This window comes from Crassostrea angulata, chromosome 2 (genome assembly GCF_025612915.1).
Source record: "Crassostrea angulata isolate pt1a10 chromosome 2, ASM2561291v2, whole genome shotgun sequence".
NCBI classification, from domain to species: Eukaryota; Metazoa; Mollusca; class Bivalvia; order Ostreida; family Ostreidae; genus Magallana; species Magallana angulata.
In genome coordinates this window covers 51826670-51846051 of record NC_069112.1, presented here as the reverse complement: position 1 = coordinate 51846051, position 19382 = coordinate 51826670, and the positions used below count along the sequence as shown (strand labels likewise).

The following is a 19382-nucleotide window of genomic DNA, read 5'->3' as shown; positions in this document are numbered from 1 at the left end:
TTTGTTGAGCGTTAACAATTTAATGCTAGGTTCAAACTATACATGTATCACAATTAGCAGCGCCTGAAATCGCGGTTTTAATCGTAGTAATCGTAAAAAATCTCACCAGATCTTCAGGTCTGTCGTGGCAATCGTGTTTATCGTTAAAATCGTAAAACTCAAAATCGTACTCAAATGGTCAGGTCGTACCCAAAACTATGTGGTTCACTCGTACCCAAATATTTGAGTACGACTTCACTAGTCAACTCGTATTATATTTAACACATGGGGAAATAATGGAATTAGAATTATAGTATACAGATGTGAATCTACACTTATCAGCTGTTCACGTTTGTTTTTAAATTAAACAGATTCACTGATAAACTTAGTTTGTATGGTGGCATATCTCTGCCCCTTGTGTGCAAGTTATTTTTCTATTAATTATGTGGACATGCAAGATAAATATGTTGACATGCGAGATAGTTATGTCAACATGCAACATAACTATGTTGACATGCAAGAAAACTGCAATAAAATAAGAGTTTTAAAAAATTTCAAATATCGCCAACATGTGACATGCAAGATGCTAGATACGCTACCTATTGATGTCAACATGCAACTTATTTATGTTAACATGCAACTTCTTTATGTCGATATGCAACATATCTATGTCGACATGTAACTTAGTTATGTTAACATGCAAGATAAATATGTTTATTTATCTTGCATGCAACATATTTATGTCGACATACGACTAAGTTATGTTGACACACAACTTATAAGTTGCATGTCACCATATTTATCTCGCATGTAAACATAACTAAGTTGCATGTCAACATATTCATCTCGCATGTCAACATAAGTAAGTTGCATGTTGACATAAATAAGTTGCATGTCAGCATATTTATCTTGCATCTTAACATGAATAAGTTGCTTGTCGACATAAAAAGGTAACATCTAGCATCTTGGATGTCACAAGTGGGCGATATTTGAGAATTTTTTAGATTTTGTTTTATTCTTATCTGGTTGCAATTTTCTTGCATGTCAACATATTTATCTTGCATGTCGACATATTTGATGGAAAAATAACTTGCACACAAGGGGCAGAGATATGCCACCAGAAGTTTGACATTTCTAATCTATATAGTTTACAACAGTTATATATAGATATGTTCTACCAGAGACATAAATGGTTCTACGAATGAAAACTATGCTATCGTTAACCACAAAGTTTGGCCGGGTCGGGTTTTTAAAATAGCACCCCCCTCCGGCCCCCCCCCCAAAAAAAACAAACAAACTGCGGAACCAGGGGGCTAGGGGGGGGGGCTTAGCCCCCCCCCCCCCCCCCCCCACTTTTTTTTGCAAAGTTAGACCTAATCATTAGAAACATAGCATGATAGAGGGTTCAGCCCACCACTTTTTCTCGCAGGAAAGATTATTGTTCTTAAATTTACCCTGAAAGATAGAGAAGTTAGATTCAGAAGCATACTAGCACCCCCCCCCCCCCCCCCCCCCCCCCACGGATTAGGAATTTCATGATTTTTTTGGGGGGGGGGGGGATTATTGGTAAGTAAGGTTTTTTTTTCTTTTGGAAAGTATAGGTATACTCCCCCCCCCCCCCCCCCCTCCCCCCCCCCCCCCCCCCCCCACGGATTAGGATTTCCATGATTTTGGGAATTACTTTTTTCTCAATATTACTGAGGATTAGTTTAGCCCTCCCCCCCCCCCCCCCCCCCCCCCCACTTTCAATTTGCTTCCGACGCCAGTGCTCGTACGAGTGAAGTATCGAGAGCGAGACTCTGGGGTAAGCGAGACTACTTCCGGATTTTGTTGCATTGTTGGTTTTAATTTTAGAGTGCCATTACTGTTTCCAGTTTAAAAGGATTAGAAGAAGCCATTAGAGTGAGTACAAGCTTATCTTTTAAAAACCATAAAGAGATAGATAAGCTAGCGCTGTAACCATCATAATACAGAATTAGAATTTTGAATCAACTGTTTAATTTTCTAAATTGATTAATAAATATGTTTTACGGTGTAACCGTTTGGAGGGCGAAGTCAATTATAGGGCTATCCTATTTAGAGAAGTGGACAGGCATAGCCTACATCCACTCTCTTCGCAAGCCCTCATATTTTTTTTTCTGGAAAACGTGTAAATATCGGAACCGAAGACGGTTTACTCTTCATTCCATGTTTTGACTCCAGTTTCCCTGAATTTTCGACTTATTATTTCTCCATTTTAAACATTTTAAACGCATTCTTTTTTTTACTCAGAGAGATTTTCACTGGAATGAAAAACAGATTTCTTATGGAGATTTATTTTTTTTCCATTCAGAAGTCTCTTGGAACACCTCACTTCTATTCATCGATAAGTGCCAGTCAATCAATGATTGAACTAACTTTTTAAAAACCAAATGGGGCCAATATTGCAGTGCCCTATTCCGAGATTCCTCTGACTCTAACCCCCTCTTTAATATTGTGACTCGCAAGTCACAATATAAAAGCGGGGGTTAGAGTCAGAGGAATCTCGGATTAGCAGTGCCCATGAGCTGAAATTTTTTTTCAGCCCTTAGTACCCTATTCTCTTTTGAGAAGTGGACAGGCATAGCCTACATCCACTTCTCTTCGCAAGCTCTCATGTTTTGATTCTGGAAAACGTGTAAATGTCGGAACCAAAGACGGTTTACGCTTCGACCCATGTTTCGACTCCAGTTTCCCTGAACTTTCGTATAAGACCTACTATTTCTACATTTTAAACATTATTACATCCATGTATCATAAAAAAATCAACACTAACCCGCTGTCAAATCATTTTCTCAACTTCTACATTCCGGGTTTAAATTATGAGATCGCTCGCTATAGGTGGTTGAAAAAGTAGAAAATCTAGAGTCGGAAAAAACGGAAAATATTTTTCTGATTGTAGACATCAGATTAAAGGTATTTTTATTATAATTTAAAGAGGTATAAGGAATAGATTTACAATCTAAGACAAATTGACAAAATACATGCGATTTGATAAGTAACTGTATCACATAAAACAATAATACCCTTTATTTTAATCTTTCTTGTATGCTATATTAATCAAAGTTCATTTTAATTATTTAAATACCGACGTAGAGCAAAATTTGTCCCCATAGGAGACGTTTAAAAAGGGAAAAAATACCACTTTGTAATTTTGTGACTCAGTATTTGTTTGTACATTGTAAAATTAAGTTGATCAAGTAACGTTTTCGACATTATTGTCTTAAATAGGTTTCCAATTTTATCCGAAACACAAACATTTAATCTGCGCTGACCTAGATAAACAATGTGATACACAAAATTTAAAGCCGGGATGTAGAAGTTGCAAAAATGATTTGACAGCGGGTTAGTGTTGATTTTTTTGTGATACATGGATGAAATAATTTTTAAAATGTAGAAATAGTAGGTCTTATACGAAAGTTCAGGGAAACTGGAGTCGAAACATGGGTCGAAGCGTAAACCGTCTTTGGTTCCGACATTTATACGTTTTCCAGAATCAAAACATGAGAGCTTGCGAAGAGAAGTGGATGTAGGCTATGCCTGTCCACTTCTCAAAAGGGAATATTAGTACCCCTGATTCAACTCTCATTTTTCACTGATTTTCTTGTATGTGTATACAGTAAAACTGGGTTATAGCTAAATCCTAGGGACCAATGGAATTACTTCGTTATATCCATAATTCGTTATATCGATATCAGTATAACAAAATTGTAATTATAATGTCTATAGCGAATTCACTGTATACAAGTTTTCTTTCACCAGATTATAATTTTTGCTAATTGAGGCCTTAAATAAAAATTAATTACTTTGATACCTTTAATAATCGGATTGTGAATTGAAAAAATTTATGAAAATAAATTCATTCAAACTATTTTATTAATTGGTAGTGCAAAGTATTTTAAACTGAAAAGAAATTTGTTATATCTAGGTGCTAAATTTCTTTATTATTCACCTCTACAAGACTTTTTCAGGTAGTCTGTTCTTTTGGACCACATGGCAAGACAACCCAGCGTAGTTGTTGATTTTGAGGCGGGTCTCTGGAAAGCTATACGAGAGACAATAAGTAAGAGTTATTTCATAGAATGAAGAACTTTTGAAAATGTCCATTTCTGAATTAATTCTGATTTTGTTGTGGTAACAACAAAGACAAACTTTTCGGTCATCCGATGTAAAATTATCCCTATCTACAGAATTAAGACGTTTGTTTTTGATTTTTAGCTCACCTGAGCTGAAAGCTCAAGTGAGCTATTCTGATCACATTTTGTCTGTTGTTCGTCTGTCTGTCCGTCTGCCTGTAAACTTTTCACATTTTCAACATCTTCTCAAGAACCATTGGGCCAATTTCAACCAAACTTGGCACAAAGCATCCTTAGCCTAAGGGGATTCAAAGTTGTGAAAATTAAGGACCATGCCCTTTTGCAAAGGGAAATAATTAGGAATTTATGAAAATTTTCGAGAAATTTTCAAAAATCTTCTCGTGAACCATAAGACCAGGAAAGCTGAAACTTGTGTGGAAGCATCCTCAGGTAGTGTAGATACAAAATTGTGAAAATCATCACCCCCGGGGGTAGGGTTAGACCACAATGGGGGGGTCGAAGTTTTAACATATGAATATATAGAGTAAATCTTTAAAAATCTTCTTCTCAGAAACTAATCAGCCAGGAAAGCTGAAACTTATGTGAAAACATCCTCAGGTAGTGTAGATTCAAAATTGTGAAAATCATGATCCCTGGTGCTAGGGTGGGGCCACAATGGGGGGTCGAAGTTTTACATAGGAATATATATAGTAAATCTTTAAAAATCTTCTTCTCAGAAACTAATCAGCCAGGAATGCTCAAATGTGAGTGGAAGCATCCTCAGATAGTGTAGATTCAAGTTTGTTCAAATCATGGTCCCCAGGGGTAGGGTGGGGCCACAATAGGGGGATCATGTTTTACAAAGGAATATATAGAAAAAAATCTTTAAAAACTTCTTCTCAAAAACTATTAGGCCAGGAAAGCTCAAGTTTGAGTGGAAGCATCCTCAGATAGTGTAGATTCAAGAATGTTCAAATCATGGTCCCCGGGGATAGAGTGGGGCCACAATTGGGGGATAAATTTTTATACAGGAATATATAGAGAAAATCTTTAAAAAAATTCTTTTAAAAACTATTTGGCCAAGAAAGCTCAAATTGGCGTGTAACTATCCTCAGATAATGTAGATTCAAGTTTATTCAAATCATGGGCCCTGGGGGTAGGGCGGGGCTACAATGGGGGATGAATTTTTATGTATAGAGAAAATCTTTAAAAATCTTCTTCTCAAAACTATTAGGCTAGGAAAGCCCAAATTTTTAGTGGAAGCATCCCCAGATCGTATAAATTCAAGTTTGTTTAAATAACAGTCCAGGGGTAGGGTGAGGCCACAATGGGGGATGAATTTTTACATAGGAATATATAGAGAAAATCTTTAAAAATCTTCTTTTTAAAGACTATTTGGCCAGAAAAGCTTAAACTTGTGTAGAGGCATCCTCAAGTAGTGTAAATTCAAGTTTGCAAAATCACAGTCCATAGTGGTAGGGCGGGGCCGAGATGGCGGTTTGAATTTTTACATAGGATTATATAGAGAAAATCTTTAAAAATATTCTGGGAAAGTTTTCGGTCCAAAACTCAGTACTTACTGTGAAAGCACAGGTTATGCAGATTTAAGTTTGATGAAACCATGATTCCCTAGAGAAAAGTGGGGCCACAAAATGGAGGGGGGGGGGGGGGTATTTAGGAATGGTGAAAAATCTTCTTACAGGTACAACAACAAAAGGGGTTTGGTATTTACCCAAAAAAAAAGAGGTGGATAAAAATTAGCAGATTTTCAATTATTTTTTAGCTCACCTGAGCCAAAGGCTCAAGTGAGCTTTTCTGATCACAATTTGTCTGTTGTCTGTCGTCGTTGTCGGCGTTGGCGTTGGCGTTGTAAACTTTTCAAATTTTTATCTTCTTCTCAAGAACCACTGGGCAGATTTCAACCAAATTTGGCACAAAGCACCACTAGGTGAAGGGGATTCAAGTTTGTTCAAATGAAGGGCCACGCCCTCTTTAAAGGGGAGATAATTGAGAATTATTGAAAATTTGTTGGTATTTTTCAAAAATCTTCTTCTCAAAAACTTTTCGGCCTGAAAAGCTCAAACTTGTGTGGCGGCATCCTCAGGTAGTGTAGATTCAAGTTTGTTCAATTTATGGTCCCCAGGGGTAGGGAGGTGCCACAATGGGGGGATCAAGTTTTACATAGAAATATATAGACAAAATCCTTAAAAATCTTCTTCTAAAAAACCATCAGGCCAGAAAAGCTCAAATTAAAATGGGAGCCTCCTCAGATAGTGTAGATTCAAGTTTGTTCAAATCATGGTCCCCGGGGGTAGGGTGGGGCCTCAATGGGGGGATCAAGTTTTACATAGGAATGTATAGAGAAAATCTTTAAAAATCTTCTTCTAAAACATTATTAGGCCAGAGAAGCTCAAATCAAAGTGGAAGCTTCCTCAGGTAGTGTAGATTCAAGTTTGTTCAAATCATGGTCCCCAGGGGTAGGGTGGGGCCACAATGGGGGGATCAAGTTTTACATAGGAATATATAGAGAAAATCTTTAAAAATCTTCTTCTAAAAAATTATTAGGCCAGAAAAGCTCAAATAAAAGTGGAAGCTTACTCAGGTAGTGTAGATTCAAGTTTGTTCAAATCATGGTCTCCGGGGCTAGGGTGGGGCCACAATTAGGGGATCAAGTTTTACATAGAAATATATAGACAAAATCTTTAAAAATCTTCTTCTAAAAAGCTATCAGGCCAGAAAAGCTCAAATTAAAATGGAAGCATCCTCAGGTAGTGTAGATTCAAGTTTGTTCAAATTATGGTCCCCGGGGGTAGGGTGGGGCCACAAGAGGGGGGTCATGTTTTACATAGGAATATACAGAATTTTTTTTTAAAAATCTTCTTCTCAAAAACTATAAGGTCAGAAAAGCTTAAATTTGAGTGGAAGCATCCTCAGATAGTGTAGATTCAAGTTTGTTCAAATCATGGTCCCCAGGGGTAGGGTGGGGCCACAATTAGGGGATCAAGTTTTACATAGTAATATATAGACAAAATCTTTAAAAATCTTCTTCTAAAAAACTATCAGGCCAGAAAAGCTCAAATTAAAATGGAAGCATCCTCAGGTAGTGTAGATTCAAGTTTGTTCAAATTATGGTCCCCGGGGGTAGGGTGGGGCCACAAGAAGGGGGTCATGTTTTACATAGGAATATATCGAAATCTTTTTTAAAAATCTTCTTCTCAAAAACTATAAGGCCAGAAAAGCTTAAATTTGAGTGGAAGCATCCTCAGATAGTGTAGATTCAAGTTTGTTCAAATCATGGTCCCCAGGGGTAGGGTGGGGCCACAATTAGGGGATAAATTTTTATATAGGAATATATAGAGAAAATCTTTTAAAAAAATTCTTTTTAAAACTTTATGGCCAAGAAAGCTCAAATTGTAACCATCCTCAGATAATGTAGATTCAAGTTTGTTCAAATCATGGTCCCTGCGGGTAGGGCGGGGCCACAATGGGGGATAAATTTTTATATATAGAGAAAATCTTTAAAAATCTTCTTCTCAAAACTATAAGGCCAGGAAAGCCCAAATTTAAGTGGAAGCATCCCAAGATCGTAAAGATTCAAGTTTGTTTAAATAATAGTCATGGGGTATGGTGAGGCCACAATGGGGGATGAATTTTTACATAGGAATATATAGAGAAAATCTTTAATATCTTCTTTTTAAAGACTATTTGGCCAGAAAAGCCTAAACTTGTGTAGAGGCATCCTCGGATAGTGTAAATTCAAGTTTGCAAAATCACAGTCCCTAGTGATAGGGCTGGGCCGTGACGGCAGTTTGAATTTTTACATAGGAATATATAGAGAAAAATCTTTAAAAATATTCTGGGAAAGTTTTCGGTCCAAAACTCAGTACTTAGTGTGAAAGCACAGGTTATGCAGATTTAAGTTTGATGAAACCATGATTCCCTAGAGAAAAGGGGGGCCACGAAATGGAGGGGGGGGGGGGGGTAAATTGGAATAGAGAAAAATCTTCTTACAGGTACAACAACAAAAGGGGCTTGGTATTTACCCAAAAAAAGAGGTGGATAAAAATTGACAGATTTTCTATTTTTTCTATCAAGATCTACTGTACTTAGTTGTCAAGATATTTTGATACTGTAATGCTAATTTGATCAGAATTAAGGCAATTGTTGCTCAGGTGAGCGATGTGGCCCCTGGGCCTCTTGTTTTTTAGCAAGATCTACTGTACTAAGTTGTCAAGATATTTTGATACTGTCAAGCTAATTTGATCAGAATTAAGGCAATTGTTGCTCAGGTGAGCGATGTGGCCCCTGGGCCTCTTGTTTTTTAATTGTTTACAAACCTGAGAGTCAAGCTTCCAGTTATAAGCAAGATAGAGAGCTTAGCACACCATGCTTCTGTATGTTTGTACACAAAGCTGAGGTCATGCTTTAGTTTATTTATATTTTAAATGCAGCTATGCTGATTAGGAAATACCAAGTTTAAAAATCTTAAGTTGAATGTAATAAACTTATGTGAACAAAAACATGACTCAAACCAAGCTATGTATCTTGCTTATAATTCTAAAATTGACGCTGAAATTTTGGTTGATCAATTGAAATGTCTTGCTAAAAGGATGATATGCTGTAACTACTTTCTGGTGCCCCTTCTTAAACGATGAATTGCATAAAATATACACAAATTTTTCATAGTTTTTCGAACATTAGTAAATAAAAACGACGTCTTTTAAACAGTTTCCATAGTCCTGACAAATTTTTATTATGAGGATAAAAGCATTATCGTTGTTCTTAAAAAAATTTTGCAGCAGTAAATCATCTTTGTTTGTAGACATTTGTTGATTTTTTAATAAAGATGAAAATAATGGGCGGGCCTTTGTACAATAGAGCAACATGCCTGCGAATACATTGATTTGAATTATAGCTCTTTAACATACCGGTATGTGACAACATTTTTTCAGTTAAGTTTATTCATCAGTCAAGTGAGTAAGGATATGAAACGTCATACGAAATGAATTCATGCCTGGTAAACAACAATCGTTTATAATGGAGAAGGCCAATTAAATTTTTCAATGTTAATTTGAGGAATTTAGCGCATTCATACTGGTGCATTAAGGTACACTTTTCTTCTTTCACATATAGGATTTTTAAAAATAAAATACAATAACTAGTAAGTAGTGGAGGGGGAAAATGTACCTTTATGCTCTCATGTATTTTAATAGTCTATAAAGTGATTGGGGGGGGGGGGGGGGGTCTAAAATAAAGGGAACTGGAAGTTAACTGTGAACACCAACTGAAAATTAAGTTATTTATACTGCATATGACTTTATTTTCAGTAAAATGGTATTCCACAAAGGTAAATATGTCAAAGATTAAATATATATGCAAAAACAAGTGTAAAATTCGGATATTCATTTTCGGTGAATCTACCGAGGGGCCATATGGCACAATATCCTTTGAACGCCCATATAAAGCCAGTGTTGCTCAGGTGAGTAATGTGGCCCATTGGGCATCTTGTTTTATTCTGCTCTGGAATTTCAATGAAAAAAAAAATAAGTAAATTCACATATCTAGAAATGAAAAAGAATGAAGCTGTCTATCAAAGTAAAGATAATGTGTAAGCAGTTGGAAAGAGTTCAAAAAGGGGGAGGAGGGTTACACCAGTACATGTAAAATGAATTTGGGATAAATGCCAGATGGCGATGTTTAAACAAAAGTGGAATATTGAAAAGGTGGAACCTTAAAAGTGGTAGAGATTACTGTAAACCAACTTTTATTTGCGTGCAAGAAATTTTCGCGAATATTTCTTGCCGCAAACCAATCCTTTGTTTATAGTTTTTATAACAATACAGGTCTGGGTAAGGCTTGGTCGCGAACATTAGTCGTCGCGAACCAATTTATCGGCAGTTGATAGCAAAATAAAGTTGCCACGAACAAACATTGGTGTACAGTAATGGGTTTTTTTCTCTGTGTCGAAGTTGTTATCTAAAAGTTTTATATTTTGCATATTTACATGTATATTCGGCGCGCATTGCCAATCGAGCGTGTACATGAGAGATGAATGAGTGGATGAATGAGTTTTAGTTAGTCACGTGAAGATTTTGTTTACAGGCGTATCTTTAAAGTTAACAAATATAGGGGAAATTATTTCCGATCAGAGTCTTGCACCTTTTTAATATCAAGTCATAGACTCTATTATGATCTTAAAGTTTTTCACCAAAATTATATGTTTCATAATCCTTTTAATTTTGAAAGATCTCAGGCAGAGAGATGGTTGTCATTAAAATATTTTAATTTTTTTTCCTCCAGAATGAAACTTTTAAAATAATATGCACATATGATTGCTCGACAGTTCCATTTTTAGCTCACCTGAGCTGAAAGCTCAAGTGAGCTATTCTGATCACATTTTGTCTGTCGTCTGTCCGTCTGTCTGTAAACTTTTCACATTTTCAACATCTTCTCAAGAACCACTAGGCCAATTTCAACCAAACTTGGCACAAAGCATCCTTAGCCTAAGGGGATTGAGTGGATGAATGAGTTTTGGTATATGATTGCTCGACAGTTCCATTTTTAGCTCACCTGAGCTGAAAGCTCAAGTGAGCTATTCTGATCACATTTTGTCTGTCGTCCGTCTGTCCCTCTGTCTGTAAACTTTTCACATTTTCAACATCTTCTCAAGAACAACTGGGCCAATTTCAACCAAACTGGGCACAAAGCATCCTTAGCCTAAGGGGATTGAGTGGATGAATGAGTATTGGTTAGTCACGTTAAGATTTTGTTTACGGCCATATCTTGAAAGTTAACAAATATGGGAAAAAAATTTCTTATCAGAGTCTTGCACCTTTTTAATATCAAGTCATAGACTCAATTATGATCTCTAAGTTTTTCGCCAACATTATATGTTTCATAATCCTTTTAATTTTGAAAGATCTCAAGGAGAGAGATGGTTGTCATTACAATATTTTAATTTTTTTCCTCTAAAATGAAACTTTTAAAATTATATGCACATATGATTGCTCGACATTTCCATTTTTGGGCTATGGTACTCAGGTGATTGTGAAGGCCTAATGGCCTCTTGTGAAGTTATTAAATAATAATATTTTTGGCACCTTATTCTTGTACATTTCAGATGCAGAGATGGCCCTCCAACGTTCCTTAAAGCTGCCCTATAGCGGTAAGCTGTGCTATAAGCTACCCAGTGGCAAGACAGTAGTTATCAAACTTGTTGACAATCTGAGATCTGCTCAGGAAGAACATAGCATATCATCTTCCTCGACCCAACAAGGAAATGAGGATGAGTCCTCCTCATGTGATGAAATCTGTTGTTCATCAATTAAAACAGCGACTTCACAGGAGAACAGCAAATCTAATACAGAGACAACTGCAGTGAAAAGTAATAAATGCTACATATGTGGCAAGAGCTTCTCTACGTCATCTAGCTTGCGCCGTCATTCGAAGTTCCACAAATATCTTGAGAGAAAGGTCAGAATTATTATTAATAAAAATATCCCAAAAAAAGAGTTAACTTTCAACCCAACTGTAGATGACCATCAACGAGAGTTCGAATGTGGCGAGTGTGGGCGCAAGTTTACCAGAAAGGAGCATGTGATGCGACACATGATGACACACACCGGAGAGTCGATGTACACGTGTGAAGTGTGTGGGAAGGGTTATGGCAGCCAGAAGGCTTTTAAAAAACACATCAACATCCACACTGGGGATGATATAGAGGTGGATGAGGATGACACAGGGTCCTCATCTTCCAGTGACTCTTCAGGAGAGGTTGATATGGAAGACTGTTAATTTTTTTCTCTCATATCGAAAGTTATCAATAAAAATAAATAAACAGTCAATTTTATACTCAATATAATAATCTTAAAGGTATATAAGCTATAATTTGCGTCAAATTTGAAGTACAGAAAAATGCATGTGTTTGTTTACTTATATAAGTTACCTTTATTCTGTAAATTACAACGGTAAACTCCATCTTTTTACAAAGATAGAGAATTTTAATAGTTTATTTTCCTGCCAGGAAAGTAATGTCTTTTAATGAATATTGATGAAGGAAGAGAAAAATTGACCTCATTGTGCATGTCCGCAATAGATCAGGTGGCCATTATTGTTAGTCCAATTACATATCCGTCTTGATTTGTAATATGCTTAACAGTTGTTAATGAAATATGTATACATGCATTTTGAGTTTTAATTTTCAATTTGTTTTTAATTCACGATACCATTACTTTTGCAAATTTTAATAAGTTAAAGTTTTTGTTGCAGGTCCTGCATCTAAATTATAACTTATCCTATCTTTACCAAACTTGCATGGATCATTCATTTGGACCTACTTATGGATTTGAAAGACTAGGATGTTGAATTTGGACCATGAATTTCAGATGCTGGAGGAGATTAAGGTTTTTGGAGCAGGTTAAAGTTCTTAGAGCAGGTGCCATTTGATGATTAAATCTTAGTTATAACTGGTCCTATTTTCACTAAACTTGCAAGGATGGTGCGTCTTATGATACAGATGCACCTGACAGGCTTGAATGCTGAATCTGAGCCATAGGTTTTGGATGCTGAATGAGGTTTAGTTTTTTTGAACAGGTCACATTTTAAATAGATAATAGTTCTATTTCAAACTTGCATTGTTGATTTAACTATAATACATGTACAAATGAATCACAGAGGTAGCTTCCAGAGCCTGAACTCCATTATCAAGGATGCTAAATAAAACTACCTCACTCAAGCCAGCTTGTTAGATGTGTTTGTTGTTGAATGATATAACATGATCCCTATGATATAAAATTCTATAGAATTCTATGATATGATACTAACACTATTGTTTTATATGATACAATGTTATATCTTGTATAATATTGTAAAACATTTCATGATAATATATGATACTGTATCAATTTTTTTGTATGTTATGATATTGTATCGTGATATTGTTTTTTATCTCATACGTGTGGTGTATATTACCCGTGTGATAAACCTTTGCTATATCACACGGGTAATGCTATATCAAATACTTCCGGTCGGAACTACTTTTGACACAGCCCCTCGCTTCAACGCTTCAGTGACCTATTTTCGAAGATTTGCTAGTACTTTCAACATAACTATATCAACTACAAAAAGTGATATAAAATGGATTTTGTCTAAGACTTCAATTACTTACAAATATGAAGGAAAACACATAACTGCGTAGCATAGGCGTCGGAACCCGGGCTGTTGGGGGAGGGGGGGTTAGCCCCCACCCAACTCTTTTTACAAAGTTATACATAACTGTAACCAAAAGACCTTTTTTTTCTTGTTTGTCAAGAGTTTTGATAAGTTTAGCCCCATTCAAACTTTCAATTTGCTTTGTGTAGTTTATAAAACTGCAAATTATGTTAACTATCAACGAGTTCATCCTGACGACGCGATGGAAACAGTATATTATGATACAATTTTGTATAATATGAGATTGTTCTATATATAATTGTATCACACGATATTGTTTCATATGATATTGTAATATTTAAGAAATAAACAACAGACATGGCATTATATTTGCATACGTACTGTTCGTTTACTTGTATATATAGTGGATATTTTTAATAACCAATTAATGTCAGGAGGTATGAGTGTATACATGAATATGTTAAACAACAAATTAACTTTAGTTACAATTTATATAAGGCAAAAGTCAAGATTTAAATTTAATAAATGTTCTTGTATATGTACAAACTGATAGTACGATATTCTATAGATTATCTGATGACATCTTTACTTGACTTTTGTATTTTGGAGAGTATTTACATAGGCTTTGCCTGTTACCCAATCCATTTGATTTCTCAATAAAATATGTTTATATTAAATCTTTGTTACGTTATTGTTTTAGGCGTTATAGTTATACCAGTAATTGTAATTACCAGTATGAAGGTAACTTTTATAAGAAATCAAACATTATTATGTATTTTACTTGTCATTCAAAATTGATGCAAATTATATTTTATTAATAGTTATATCATGTGTTATTTCTATTTCAGTGTTTCTATAAGTTTTTGAAAAAAAAAACCTCTACAACAGAATTCTTACTAAATAAGTCCTTTACAATATTTCAACCAAACTTGGCGTAATGGGGGATCGAATTTGTAACCAGATTGCCAGCTTGGCTGTATTTTAATCCACACGTAGTCATGTACTCGACAAAGATGATGAGCAATAGTTTGTTATACGAAATCTAATCATATATTATTTGCTTTCACCAGTTTGGAATTTAGAGTTGAGATACTAAAATTGAAGTAAATATGTTCAGTGCTTCAACGGCCATGTAATTAACATTTAGTTATTACCGGTATACTTGGTCAAGCAGAATTTGGCTATGCAAATGAAGCTACGGAGCTGATGTCGCCATAGGTTGAATACTAGTATATAGAAATCATGCTCAGTGTGAAGAGTTTATTGTTTATAATGATAATATTATATAATTTAATTCTGGTTGTAACGCGCTTTCTGATTGGCTAAAAAATTATTTCATATCGTATAAAGAATGTTGCCTACGTCATAGTAAGACTAACGTCAAAAACGTATCAATACGCCTGACGTTTCGTTTGAATTTTGTACAAATGAACGTCATTTTAAAGGTCAAATGACCGTTTTTATCTACAATGAAGAGTAAAAGAAATTAAATTATAAGCAATGAATAAGCAATGAAACAGTTTACGCTTTTTTATAAACCGCTTCGCGGTTTATAAAGCGTAAACTGCCCCAAACCATTTTATATCGTATAAAACAAATAAATATTGAATTCATTCCTTAAATAAATAGTGCCTGTTTGGGAGGGTAACAGTTGAAATTGACACCCCGAGGAAACCATTGTCAACCGACGCGAAGCGGAGATTGACAATGGTTTTCGAGGGGTGTCAATTTCAACTTTTATCCTCCCAAACAGGCACTATTTATTTTATTATACTGAATGTCTAATTTTAGAGAATGTTTTACTACTTTTATATAGAAATGACATGAATTCTACGGCGAACCGTACGCGCATGATTTACGCACATGTAACAATTCGTTGTGTTACCCGTTGCTAAGTTTGTTGCTAACGCTGAGGGTAATAGAACGGATTATCAACTGCGTCTAAACCAATCAGATTTTAGTATTTAACATGAAAGTATAATAAAATTATTTATAATTGGTTATACCACATGGACAGAACAAATCTGATTTTTTTCTCTGTGTAAATGATCATATGTAAGCCTATGTTAAAACATACTGGAGAGAGGGAAGAGATTGAGAACGGTGGGACATTCAGGAGATGTTGAGAACGGCTAGTCAGCCAGAGCCTGAACTCCATTATCAAGGAATAGGATGCTAGTAAATAAAACTACCTCACTCAAGCCTGCTTGTTAGATTTGTTTGTTGTTGAATGATATAACATGATTTCTATGATATAGAATTCTATGATATGATACACTATTGTTTTATATGATACAATATTATATCTTGCTTAATATCGTAAAAAATTTCATGATAATATATGATATTGTATCAATTTTTATGGTATATTATGATATTGTATCATGATATTGTTATGTATTGTATATTATGATACAATTTTGTATAATATGAGATTGTACTATACATAATTGTATCACATGATATTGTTTCAAATGATATTGTAATAAGAAATAAACAACGTTATTTTACCACTTTTGTGCCACAGGGCCGATTTTGGGCCGATCACACAGTTGCGTAGAGTGCCACGGGGCCGATTTTTGGCTGATTTAAACATAAGATATTTTATACATCTTTTATGGTTCTAAAGATAACAGTAATGAAAGTTTTGCACATTAAAAATATTATATAATGCACTTTTTGTGGATTATATATGATTTTTTCATAAATTAACAATCAAAAAAATATTATATGTACATATGTCCTACATGTAATATTTTAGGAAAATAAATTTGCCACACAAATGATTCCATATTACATGAATGCTTTGTTTATAATACGAACGAGTTCTTGCTCATAGCAGTATTGGATAAATGAAATAAAGATCAACTACTTTAAAAATGAAATAGTTTGCACTGAAAATCAGGTTAGAATAATAATTGATGAAACAAATAGACACGCGAAGCGGTTTAAAATGACGTCATTTTACGTAAGTGACGCCATAATTACATGTGTGTACTCGTATATTCTGCTGTTTGGCGTTTTTCTGTGCTGTAAATTACATTTGTTTGGGTGGGAGACCCAAACAAATGTAATTTACAGCACAGAAAAATGCATATCACTTAATTACAATATTTACGTCTATTTTCTAACTAGAAATCTCAAAATATAGTTATTTGTCATACAAGTATTTGCCGAATACAGTTAAAAAATATGAAAAATGTGAGCCGTGAATTTTATGTGACATGGCGATCCAAACAATTTGCCAGAGTAGAATTCTAGCATGATACCATCATATTCTGTTTCACAGATAAAAAATTATGGTTTTGAAAATGTTATATGAGTTGATCCCTGTCAATATTTTGGGTGAGAACCTAGTAAGTTGAAAGAACTTGTGTTCGAACCCTTTGTATATTATATATACAATAAAATATGTTCAAACCTTTTTTTTACCAACATACAATCTTTAAGTGTAATGCTAATGTTTTACATGCGTCACAATTTCCTGAACATTCATTTTCATATTAACACCTTCCGAGTATAATTCCTTCTTCTATTTCTTACGGAAACGTATAGTTAATTCATAGCTCTATATGTACAGCCAGACTGAAATCTACGCGCCCCGTTTATCGATTGGTCGAACCTACATCGACTGAAACTGACAGGACTTTAAATATTCACGCTCCGTTTATGGATTGGTCAAGACCTACAGCGACCTAAGAGAAATCACGGACTTCACGAAATTATCATGATGATGTCAGACTCAAATTCCCAGGAGAGGCGATTTGGCCGTTTCTTTTAGCTAAATTATTGATGTACATTAACAGTAATATAGTGGACTTTACTTACTTTTTACAATCAATTTATTATTTTTAAAAGAAAGATGTAAAATATAGACAGTAAAATGCTTTCTTATATGATTCATGCGGATTATGAAGGTAGTGATCATTGCAATAAAAAATTATGCATTCTTTCTGCAATGTAGCCACCTTCATATCCCGCATGACTCACCAAAGAAAGCATTCCATTGTTTAAATAATAATCTACATGTGCTTATATCAATTATCACCTTTAAAATAAATAAAAACCTTTTTTCAATTAAGGAATGAATGAACCGCGAAGTGGTTTATAAAAAAGCGTAAACTGTTTCAAACCATTTTATATCGTATAAAACTAATAAATATTGAATTCATTACTTATAATTTAATTTTTTTACTCTTCATTGTAGAAAAAACGGTCATTTGACCTTTAAAATGACGTAAAATTGTACAAAATTCAAACGTAACGTCAGGCGTATTGATACGTTTTTGACGTTAGTCTTACTATGACGTAAGCAACATTCTTTATACGATATAAAATAATGTTTTAGCCAATCAGAAAGCGCGTTACAACCAGAATTAAATTATATAGCTATTTGCCATTCAATTATTAACACACGTAAAATTGTATTTATTTTTAGAACTTTGTCATTTATTAATTTCATTCATGTCGGGTTCCTTGAAAAAATAATTCAAAATTTTTAAAGTTAATTAACTTGAATGTAAAATGCATACATAATTTTAAAATCATTCTAAAAAATTAAATGTTCTCATGACAACTAGTGTTAAGATCGAGATCAACTTGAAGTTGAAATAAAGTGTTTTTCTAGGTAGATTATTTTGACTGTTCTGTACGTGTTAACATAAATTGATTATATCCGATACTTAACTCTCTCTGTCTCTCTTGAGAGATCTAGAGCAATATTTAAACAACATGTTATCTTCTGACTTTTTTTTTTAGGAAAGTCGCCCTATTAATAATCTTAATATCGTTTCCTAGTCACAGAATATATGAACATTTATAACTCTGTCCCGAGATTTTGCTTCCACCACCTTTTGCTTGATATTTCGATAATAATAAATACCTTTGTGCTCAAACTACGTTCATCCACTAATATGAAAAATGTCCAGATTATCTGTTTTGAAACGCCCCCTCTACCGCTTCAGGTTTCAATACACTTCCAAAAATAGAAAGTCTACGGGGATTTTGCATTGCATCAACCATTAATAAACCCGGATGATAACGCTGAAAAATTGCGCGAGGTATCCCGAGTACTTCCGAATTGAGAAAAGATGTAAACATTTCCCATTATAAATCTCCGAAAGTTTGTTTTCGTTCCTGTGAACTTATTTGAGTGAAAAATGATAATTGTTCCATGAAGATATCTTGGATATATTCCCTTTTATCGATTTCAACTGTATTTCTTTCACAGGTATGTGTATTTTTATCAAAAATCATTAAAAAGTGATGGAAGCAATAACTACGGAAAGACTATAGTATATCCGTTTGAATGGGAATGCCAGTTTCGTAGGAATGTAAAATTACCGAAATAGAAATTAGTGACATGGCGCTACCACAACCGATTGCGAAATTGGATTAAAAATGAATTCCATGTACACAAGTTTTATGATGAACGCCATTTATATCAATTCGAATAGCGGAAAAAATTTCCTCTCTTCAGTGTGTTTGTCAATGAGTAGCCTAGGAGATGTTATGCGGTCGCAGATTAAATTTTAAACTCGAAATTTGCTACTTGTAAATGAATGCATAAAACCACAAATGGGATCATGAAAAGCTTGCAACTCTGCTGAATCTTTAGGGACTGTGTGTAGCTTGGAGGCTCTTGACAAATTCTCTGTGAGAAATGATAGAAAAAACCATAGTCTGATTGGCTGAAAGAAAGGCACATGCATGTGCACGCAATGTACTCAGTCGTTTTAAGACACGAGTCCTACACTCCTAAATCCAACACTCTCGAAATATTTACAATTACAGATTATCTTTTGTAAATATGAATTTTGACTTATAGAATAACCCTAAAACTAGGCTCAAAATTCTTCTACGGAATGAGAGATTTACTGTCATTCTAAAATCAAAAATCTACAAATAAAATAGTGTCTGCTTGAAAGGTTTAAATATTTGTTTGGAAAAATATTCAAAATTATACATAACCGTATTTCACCAAAATAATTAATCGATTTATTTTTATTATCGTCGTTCTTTGTGTGAGAGTAAATTTGGCAATAAAGAGCACCCATTGAAAGTGCTGAGATTTGCAGGAAAAAATTCCATAGTTCTCTTGTACAGAACTACGAAAATGCGGCCTGAACTGTGTGCAGT

The 19382-nt window shown here is 34.5% G+C and overlaps 1 protein-coding gene across 3 annotated transcripts; it reads left to right on the top strand.

The window, feature by feature from the left end:
• The first annotated feature begins 1842 nt into the window (after positions 1 to 1842).
• Positions 1843 to 14012, top strand: LOC128173091 (zinc finger protein 502-like). 3 transcript variants are annotated; one of them, XM_052838814.1, is made up of 3 exons: positions 1843 to 1881; positions 3969 to 4060; positions 11194 to 14012. In XM_052838814.1, the coding sequence occupies exons 2-3, from the start codon at positions 3991 to 3993 to the stop codon at positions 11865 to 11867; spliced, it is 744 nt and encodes a 247-aa protein (XP_052694774.1). In that variant the 5' UTR covers positions 1843 to 1881; positions 3969 to 3990; the 3' UTR covers positions 11868 to 14012. The 3 variants fall into 3 exon arrangements, with proteins under 3 accessions (XP_052694774.1, XP_052694775.1, XP_052694776.1); XM_052838816.1 differs by lacking the exon at positions 1843 to 1881 and adding an exon at positions 9401 to 9420 and having other exon boundaries at positions 3985 to 4060; XM_052838815.1 differs by lacking the exon at positions 1843 to 1881 and having other exon boundaries at positions 3959 to 4060.
• The last annotated feature ends 5370 nt before the right edge of the window (positions 14013 to 19382 follow it).

Excerpts from the sequence above, each read along its gene's own strand:
- LOC128173091 (XM_052838814.1), top strand. The coding sequence starts at position 3,991 with ATGGCAAGACAACCCAGCGTAGTTGTTGATTTTGAGGCGGGTCTCTGG. Across the intron at positions 4,061-11,193 it reads AGCTATACGAGAGACAATAA|ATGCAGAGATGGCCCTCCAA; the intron begins GTAAGAGTTATT and ends TGTACATTTCAG.